Genomic DNA, 10,000 nt, shown 5'->3' with positions numbered 1-10,000 from the left:
TCCCCATCTCTCCTAAACTTCCCCCGATCTTTGGCCCGAGCTGTATGAGGCAGAAACTCGTCCCACGTACAGTTCGGAGGCCGAGCCCCACCCCAGCAGTAATGGTGCGGCTTAGGTCAACTAACACAAAGAAGATACAGTTCACTCAACGATTGCCTTTGGGTTCCGAACTCCATATGGGGAAGGAACGTTGTTGTTTGCGAGGTCTCGATCATTTATATGGACCCACTTTTCATTTCATTTATGGGAATTTGATGATCTATAAACCGTCCCTAACAAACGATCGGCTCATGTTTGAGCATGATTAATCACTTCATGCCGACCTCTTGCTCATAAACTTTTCGGCCTCATATAAGAATCGAAAACTGGAGCATTTTCTGCATTGGTGGATGAAGAGTCGCAAACATAATAATTTTGGGTTAACCATGTTCCCAGAAAAAAAGATACTTTCGAGAAAGGACGAGCACGACTGAAGTGGCTATACATACAAATCTATTTACGGATCTATATGCTTCGATTGGAACTGGAAGTTCCAGAACAGGAGGTTGGTATACCACCATAATGAAACTGCCTTTTATTTTTTTTATTCGGATAGGATTTATGTTGGCTTTGTTGGGAGGCTCGCCTAGTTTGTTACGTCAGCTCCAAAAGGATAAGTTGCGTTGGAATCGAGAAAGTTTCGTGGAGTTCATAATTGCATAAAAGGAGTCAGAGTAGTGGCTGCGGCGCGTCAAGGCACTTCTTTGACGGTCTCCGTCTCGCCCGTCTGCCATCAGTAATAGGAAAGCTTTCAATCAATAGAAATCGTATTCGTGAATAAATCCCCTTTGTTTGAATCCAATATTATGCACTTTTTCGGTAGTAGGACTCTCTTCTGTCCGTTTGAACTCTTGAGCTGGAGCAGGAGCAGGAGAACGGAATAGGCATCCATTAGCTCTGTTCCTTCGCACGACATCTATGAAAGCAGCAGTGGGCGAACCGGCGGTGAACAGGAAGAGGGAGGACCGCCCGATCGCTAGGAAGAAGCAAGCCTATTCCCCGCGCGGATGTCATTGCTCACTAGCTCCTTTCGTCCCTTCCAACGCACCATCAACAAAAAGAAAGAAGAATTCTGAATAAAATGGACTACTACTAGAGCCACGGGAGCGAGCCATAAGCGAGCCTTGTCGTAGTATTAGGAGCGATGTAAAATCCCAGTGAAAGGAATACGTAGCGAATAAGGGGAAGAATAGAAAAGCACTCTTCGGGGCTCACTATTGCCTCTATTACATAACCTTTCTCTGGTCTACTCTCCTGGTCACTCAATCTATTAGCCTGGCTTAGGTCGAAAGGGCTTCCCTGTTTTCTGCTTGACCTTCGTAGCGCATCAAAGAGACTTCACTAAATCACTTTTTTATCTCCAAGTAGTCAATTAGACTAGAGCCAACTATTTGATTCGGCTACACTTCTTGACTTCATGAATTTACAGATTGAAAATGAAAAAAGGCAACCATTTAGAGGGGGATTTGCGGGTCTTATTCACCACTTTCAACTGACTCCTTATCCAATCAACAGAAAGCTACTACAGAAGTCTCGGCTTACTATCTTGACCAGCAAGAAAAGGTGAATGGAAAATTGCCTCAGATATCTTTCTTTCAAAGCCGTGCTATCTAGCTCATCTTTATGCAGGAAAGGGATGCGCGTGACTAAGGCTATACGCTGCCCCGATTGCTTCTTCGCTCGTTCAAGAATTCTATCTTTTCACATCGCCAAGCTTCTACGGTACCAAAGAAGAAGGGAAACTTTCTGTTGATTCTCTGTTCACATTCTCTTTCAATTCCTCTGCATAATAGACACACATTCCCAGCAGACTATCTAGCTTCTTTGAACAATCTTCTTGCTGTCTCTGAACCTTTTTCTCAGAAAAAGAATGAGACCAAAGAGGCCATGCAAAAATAAATTGGTGCACTCAAATCCAAGAAGACTTCGGACATTACCACCTAATACAAAGGCTTATAGGCTCTAATGTATAAGATCCAGTCTCATCCTGATGGTTCTATTGAGAGATAGAAAGCGTCATTAGTAGCTAAAGGGTAGACGCAAGTGATTGGGAAGGATGATAAAGAGACCTTCGCTTACTAAATTTGAAACTGTGATGGTTCTAATAGACTTGGTTGGCGACAGCTATGGCCTATCTACCAACTTGACATTAAGAATGCTTATTTACGACGTATGAGACCGTTTGCCTGTTTTCATCCCCATATTTGTGGTAGGCCTCCCATCCTCCCATAAGGATTGTAGATTTGCTTCGCCCTCACCCAATCGAAGGGACTCCTAGGGGTCGTTTCATCCACCGGAGAGCCCATCCTTAGTTGTTTTGTTTTCTAAGTTCCGTTTCCTTTTATTAGTCTGAGTTCATCTTTTCCGCTTTCAAGCGTGTACACACACTGAAAAAGGATAAAAATATCCCTTTCATTAAATAGGTAGCTCACTGGAGCAAGCAACGAAGTGCCATAGGGTTCAGGATAAACTTATACTGAAGTAGGTATAGGTACAATCTCTTTGTGGATCAATCTATAGAGTTCATAGAAAAGGAAAAACCTGAGATTATAGTTGGAGAAAGCCGCATAGAATACGAAAAGAAAAGGCGAAGGTGACTTTACATCTCAGTCGAAAGCGGTTAATCCGGATCCATTTCATAAGTGGAATGGGGAATATCAATCTCAAAGGTCTTCGCTCGGTTCCATAGTTCAATCTAAAGCCTGTGAGTCTTTCACTTCAATTGAAGAAGAATTTTTCAAGAGACAGCTTTGAGTCTCTCCCCCGGGTTCTCAAAGGAGCTGGTTAATGAAAAACCGGGCTAGCTCGCAAAGAGAAGTGGAATCATAAAGATCGAGACTGCACTGACTAGGCTCACCTTTTAAGTCAATAGAATAGGGCTAGTTCCTGCGCTTTGTTTCTAGTGGAAAACTTGAAGGCCTCCATGGAGGGGTTCGCCCTCCAGTATGAACAAAGGTTCAGTCCACTCCAAGCTTTGCTACTGCATTGAAAGAGTTGTGGAAGCTGCCAGTCCTGGTTGAGGAAAAAGAAAAGACTACGCCAAAGAACGTTTATAAACCATATGAAGTTACAGGGAAAGCGAAAGAAGCTCTTTAGAGGTCAACTTTCTCATATAATCGAATTATTAGTGAAGGAGCGAAAGAGAACTCGAAAAAGGCCAAGAGGTATAGGAAAGATCGTCAACCGTTTTCCTCTTATAGCACGCTTAGCAGCTCTTTCTTTTTTATTCCTTTAAGGGTTACTTACATCAACGGCGGTTCATCCAGGCTGCCTGATTGCAGGCATTGAAGTTTCAACTGGGTAAGACTCCCCAAAACACTTAACTATCTATCTAAACATGGCATTCTATTCTTTCATTCTGCCTTTATGCGACTATATTCACCATTCCTTGGACACGCNGCGTGTACACACACTGAAAAAGGATAAAAATATCCCTTTCATTAAATAGGTAGCTCACTGGAGCAAGCAACGAAGTGCCATAGGGTTCAGGATAAACTTATACTGAAGTAGGTATAGGTACAATCTCTTTGTGGATCAATCTATAGAGTTCATAGAAAAGGAAAAACCTGAGATTAGAGTTGGAGAAAGCCGCATAGAATACGAAAAGCAAAGGCGAAGGTGACTTTACATCTCAGTCGAAAGCGGTTAATCCGGATCCATTTCATAAGTGGACTGGGGAATCTCAATCTCAAAGGTCTTCGCTCGGTTCCATAGTTCAATCTAAAGCCTGTGAGTCTTTCACTTCAATTGAAGAAGGATTTTTCAAGAGACAGCTTTGAGTCTCTCCCCCGGGTTCTGAGAGGAGCTGGTTTATGAAAAACCGGGCTAGCTCGCAAAGAGAAGTGGAATCATAAAGATCGAGACTGCACTGACTGGGCTCACCTTTTAAGTCAATAGAATAGGGCTAGTTCATGCGCTTTGTTTCTAGTGGAAAACTTGAAGGCCTCCATGGAGGGGTTCGCCCTCCAGTACGAACAAAGGTTCAGTCCACTCCAAGCTTTGCTACTGCTTTGAAAGAGTTGTGGAAGCTGCCAGTCCTGGTTGAGGAAAAAGAAAAGACTACGCCAAAGAACGTTTATAAACCAGATGAAGTTACAGGGAAAGCGAAAGAAGCTCTTTAGCGGTCAACTTTCTCATATAATCGAATTATTAGTGAAGGAGCGAAAGAGAACTCGAAAAAGGCCAAGAGGTATAGGAAAGATCGTCAACCGTTTCCCTCTTATAGCGCGCTTAGCAGCTCTTTCTTTTTTATTCCTTTAAGGGCTACTTACATCAACGGCGGTTCATCCAGGCTGCCTGATTGCAGGCATTGAAGTTTCAACTGGGTAAGACTCCCCTAAACGCTTAACTATCTATCTAAACATGGCATTCTATTCTTTCTTTCTGCCTTTATGCGACTATATTCACCATTCCTAGGACACGGTTTGACTGCAAGTGTGTAAGGCTCCGCAGGGAACGCCCTGTTAGGTAAGAATGCCGCTACCATGTGCGGATAAGCCTTCCGATTAGCTGACTGAGACCATCTTCGGCTTATAGCTGGTAGAACATCAGGGAAACTCCAATATATGGCAATGGCATTTAAGGTCTTTAGCTCCTCAACAACGGTAGGTCTACTAAGCCTAAGCCACTAAGGAAGATTTGAGTTTTGAATCAAGATCTGCTATCTGCCCACTGCCCCTACCCATAAACATTCTGACTGCTGATTAGCTTAGCCCACCCCGACCGAATCTCATTCAGGTCTTCTCTTCTATTAACAAACAAGGTATATATACCTGTAAGCCCACCTTTACATTCTAATGCTTGTCTTAGTTACGAAGACGTGAACCTTTAATTTGCAAGAGTAGTTTCATCGGCGTAAGGGAGGGAGAAGGTTGTTCGACTAAAGCCCGACCTCTATGATTTGAAATGAGTGCAGAAATTTCCCTTCAAGAGAATGATCTTTACAGGAAAAAGAGCCCAAAGGTTTAGTCAGCTATTGTCAATCGAGAAATGTAAAAAGAAAAGGATCTCGCTTAGTCGGAAGCAGGTGCGCCAACTCCTGTTCACAGGCGGTTAAACGTAGGTATTATTCCCTGCATTTGACATCTCCAAAACGGGGAATATCCAGACCTAGTCGATAGCTTAGTTGCCCTAAAGGTTTAATTACCAGCAAGCATGGTTAGGGTAGGAGTAAGTGGAGGTTAGGTAACCCAGCCAGAGGATTCCGTTAGCGGGTTGATTCCGAGCTGGTAATCGAACAGGTCACCAATCGTCCTCGAAAGGGCGGTTCAAGCGCATGAGTTCAGAGGTCTATAGATCGTGATCTGAATATAAAGTGGATTCCAGGGGCAGCTGCTTCTATAAACACAAGAAAAGGTCTTGTGGACTTACGGATTGATAACTTGCCAGTACACGCTGAGCCTCGTCGATGAGATGAGGTACCTCATTTAGGATGACTATTGGAAACGCGCGGTGCCGCGTTAGGTTAGGGAGCGGGGCTCATTTCATCGATCATTTCTGCACGAGCAAAGCTCAATAGTACATATAGATTCTAGCATAAGCTGTAATTGCTGCAGATAATTGAACAGCGGAGTTTCTGGGTGGGTTCCATTGTGTCTCGTCAGTAGATTCGGGATTGACATAATATCTTACAAGATAATACTCATTGTGGAGATTATCTCCGTATTCTGTATCGCTTTTATTGACTAAAGGATTATCTATCTTTATCGCAAATTTCAGTAACAAGACTCTTAGGAGAGATCCCAAATCTCCCGTAGAGTGAATTCATTAAAGTTTTATATACAAAAGACATAGCTTCATCACCCCTTTTCTTAGCTTCTCTTCTTCTCTCGAATAGGGATTTGACAAACTCCTTGAAAGGAGACTCCATCTTCTGATTCTTATCATAGAGATAACCTCTTAAAGGTATAATATTGTAACCCACAGATTTGGCTAACTTTAACTCTTCGCTAAAATATATACCCACCCATTTACCAGTTGGAAAACGTAAGACGTCATTCTCTTTATAAGGTAAGAAAGGTCTATCAATAGTAGATGGACATTCAACATAAGCTTCAATAAAACCAAACAAGTCATTTAAGTCTTGACCTTCAAAATCACTATACCAAACAGGCTCTCCTCCAGGCATAGGATATGACATCATTACAAAAGGATACAAAGAGTTCACATCATAATACTTGAGATCCTGACCACGTGGAATGTAGACATCAGAATGTCCGCCATAGTACCCACGACGAATGAAATCATCCTCGTTACGATTAGGGATATAGATAGGAAACACTTCCATGTTGTAGTATTTCATACGAAAGATTAGAAGAGCAAGAGATGAGATCGTCAAAACTTCCGTTATATCAATATTATACTGACGCCAGTAGTTAGCTTGAGACTTACACATGATACCACCCAATAGACGTATGTCCTGGTTCATATAAGCTAGCAACTCAGCTTTACGATATTTCAGATTTTCCTCTTTCACACTCTCATGATCTACAGAACCTTTAGAACCTAACTCAGGACATATAGCCTTACCCAGATCAACAAGTTTACCAGGGAGAACTTTTAATGAGTCCATATATTTATAGGTAAGACTCTTGTGNTCAATAGTACATATAGATTCTAGCATAAGCTGTAATTGCTGCAGATAATTGAACAGCGGAGTTTCTGGGTGGGTTCCATTGTGTCTCGTCAGTAGATTCGGTATTGACATAATATCTGACAAGATAATACTCATTGTGCAGATTATCTGCATATTCTATATCTATTTGATTGACTAAAGTATCATATCTATCTTTATCGATAATTTCAGTAACAAGACTCTTAGGAGAGATCCCAAATCTCCCGTAGAGTGAATTCATTAAAGTTTTATATACAAAAGACATTGCTTCATCACCCCTTTTCTTAGCTTCTCTTCTTCTCTCGAATAGGGATTTCACAAACTCCTTGAAAGGAGACTCCATCTTCTCATTCTTATCATAGAGATAACCTCTTAAAGGTATAATACTGTAACCCACAGATTTGGCTAACTTTAACTCTTCGCTAAAATATATACCCACCCATTTACCAGTTGGAAAACGTAAGACGTTATTCTCTTTATAAGGTAAGAAAGGTCTATCAATAGTAGACGGACATTCAACATAAGCTTCAATAAAACCAAACAAGTCATTTAAGTCTTGACCTTCAAAATCACTATACCAAACAGGCTCTCCTCCAGGCATAGGATATGACATCATTACAAAAGGATACAAAGAGTTCACATCATAATACTTGAGATCCTGACCACGTGGAATGTAGACATCAGAATGTCCGCCATAGTACCCACGACGAATGAAATCATCCTCGTTACGATTAGGGATATAGATAGGAAACACTTCCATGTTGTAGTATTTCATACGAAAGATTAGAAGAGCAAGAGATGAGATCGTCAAAACTTCCGTTATATCAATATTATACTGACGCCAGTAGTTAGCTTGAGACTTACACATGATACCACCCAATAGACGTATGTCCTGGTTCATATAAGCTAGCAACTCAGCTTTACGATATTTCAGATTTTCCTCTTTCACACTCTCATGATCTACAGAACCTTTAGAACCTAACTCAGGACATATAGCCTTACCCAGATCAACAAGTTTACCAGGGAGAACTTTTAATGAGTCCATATATTTATAGGTAAGACTCTTGTGATTTTTACAGAATATAGATAACTGGTAGAGACAGTTGTTTCTCATCAGAGCTTTGATCTTATACTCATTCACAAAGAAACGGAGATAATACTTAATTATTATAACCCCGTCAAATTTGGACATGTTATGAAAATAGATCGTTTTGATTTTTCTTTTGAAAGCTACCTTAGATATACGGTCGATGAATCTTATCATCATGTTGTCACTTCTTTCACAAAATGTATCGTGATAGAAATCCTCACTATAATAAGACTCAAATTTATGAATAGGAATAGAACCCACATCAGCATCAGGCTCAATTACTAAGAAACCCGCAGCATATGGTACATGAACTAAAACCCCATCTTTATTAAAGTCATACATGATAGTCTCGAGATCAGCAACATTGAAAGCTTTCCTTTCTCCCTTCCTAATATCAGCTTTTGTTATATACTTTTGAACCTGACGCTTTTTACGAAAGCTTTTTGCTGGAGGAGGGGTACCCTCCATAGAAATGAAATCTTGCGATTGAAAGGTTGTCTTTAACAACTCATCCAGTTCTAATAAGCAAACACCTGATGTATCAATATGAGATTCCTTAGTTTTTTGAGACTCATAATAAACATNTAAGCTAGCAACTCAGCTTTACGATATTTCAGATTTTCCTCTTTCACACATTCATGATCTACAGAACCTTTAGAACCTAAGTCAGGACATATAGCCTTACCCAGATCAACAAGTTTTCCAGGGAGAACTTTTAATGAGTCAATATATTTATAGGTAAGACTCTTGTGATTTTTACAGAATATAGATAACTGGTAGAGACAGTTGTTTCTCATCAGATCTTTGATCTTATACTCATTCACAAAGAAACGGAGATAATACTTAATTATTATAACCCCGTCAAATTTGGACATGTTATGAAAATAGATCGTTTTGATTTTTCTTTTGAAAGCTACCTTAGATATACGGTCGATGAATCTTATCATCATGTTGTCACTTCTTTCACAAAATGTATCGTGATAGAAATCCTCACTATAATAAGACTCAAATTTATGAATAGGAATAGAACCCACATCAGCATCAGGCTCAATTACTAAGAAACCCGCAGCATATGGTACATGAACTAAAACCCCATCTTTATTAAAGTCATACATGATAGTCTCGAGATCAGCGACAATGAAAGCTTTCCTTTCTCCCTTCCTAATATCAGCTTTTGTTATATACTTTTGAACCTGACGCTTTTTACGAAAGCTTTTTGCTGGAGGAGGGGAACCCTCCATAGAAATGAAATCTTGCGATTGAAAGGTTGTCAATAACAACTCATCCAGTTCTAATAAGCAAACACCTAATGTATCAATATGAGATTCCTCAGTTTTTTGAGACTCATAATAAACACGTATGTGGATATCATAGATATATGAAGATTCATATTTTTCAGCTTGAATCAGCATCAAATTCACCAAGGCTGTATATAAACCAAGACTGGGTTTCATCTCACCATTAGCATTTCTCAAATCTAGAGAACTACCTAATACAAAGGATATCTTATTTGATCTGCAGGTCAACTGGTGACAGCTTGTCCTGTGGGAAGGTTGTTAAAGGGTGGGGACCAGGGTTCGAGGAACGCCTGGCGCACCAATAACCTACTGTGGATTTGGATGAATAGTTCCATTTGCCCAATGAGGGGTTAGGATCGATGCCCTGCAGGGCCAGCTTGGGGTCCGTTTGGGCGGCTAGCAGTGAGGCTAGTGGGCTAGCAGTGAGGCTAGTGGGATCCACGGGACAGGTTGTCACAGGATTACAAAAAACCAAATGAAATCTCATTGTAAAATTTTAATGCTAAATTTTAATTTTAGAGACTACATGATATATATATTTTACATTGTTTTTATATTTAAAGATTCATCTCCATTATCTAATTTAGATTATCATCTTATAAGCAATCATTCTCTCCTCCTCTCTCACCAATATCAAATGTTGTTATATCTAATATGTGTTGTAAGAGTTTGATTCTATATTTTAATTTAGAAAGTATTATATATAATTAACATTGTTTTCAATTTTTTGTTTATTTATTATAAAAATAAAATATTTCTTTTATATTTTTTGCCTTTCTAATCTATTCATATTTATTTTTAAAATTTTCATAGCTAAATTTAAATTCACATATGTTGGTTTTAACAAAAATTCAAGTTTATTTGAGAATCTGTTTTAAAAGGTTTATCTTCATTATCTATTTTAGATTAGCATTTTATAAGTCATTATTTTTCATACTCTTACAATATTCACCACACAAT

At 39.7% G+C, this 10,000-nt stretch overlaps 2 protein-coding genes across 2 annotated transcripts; both read right to left on the bottom strand.

The window, feature by feature from the left end:
* LOC109127611 (DNA polymerase-like) lies at positions 5,063–6,619 on the bottom strand. The gene is given in 2 exon segments (XM_019232600.1): positions 5,063–5,737; positions 5,739–6,619. Coding segments are annotated over 2 exon segments (1,059 nt in total). The 5' UTR covers positions 6,611–6,619; the 3' UTR covers positions 5,063–5,550.
* LOC109126391 (DNA polymerase-like) lies at positions 6,636–8,210 on the bottom strand. The gene has a single exon (XM_019229909.1). The coding sequence runs from the start codon at positions 8,208–8,210 to the stop codon at positions 6,636–6,638; it is 1,575 nt and encodes a 524-aa protein (XP_019085454.1).

Source organism: Camelina sativa, chromosome 2 (assembly GCF_000633955.1).
Source record: "Camelina sativa cultivar DH55 chromosome 2, Cs, whole genome shotgun sequence".
Taxonomy (NCBI): Eukaryota; Viridiplantae; Streptophyta; class Magnoliopsida; order Brassicales; family Brassicaceae; genus Camelina; species Camelina sativa.
Note: the sequence above shows the minus strand (reverse complement) of the source record. Positions and strands in the feature narration are given on the sequence as shown.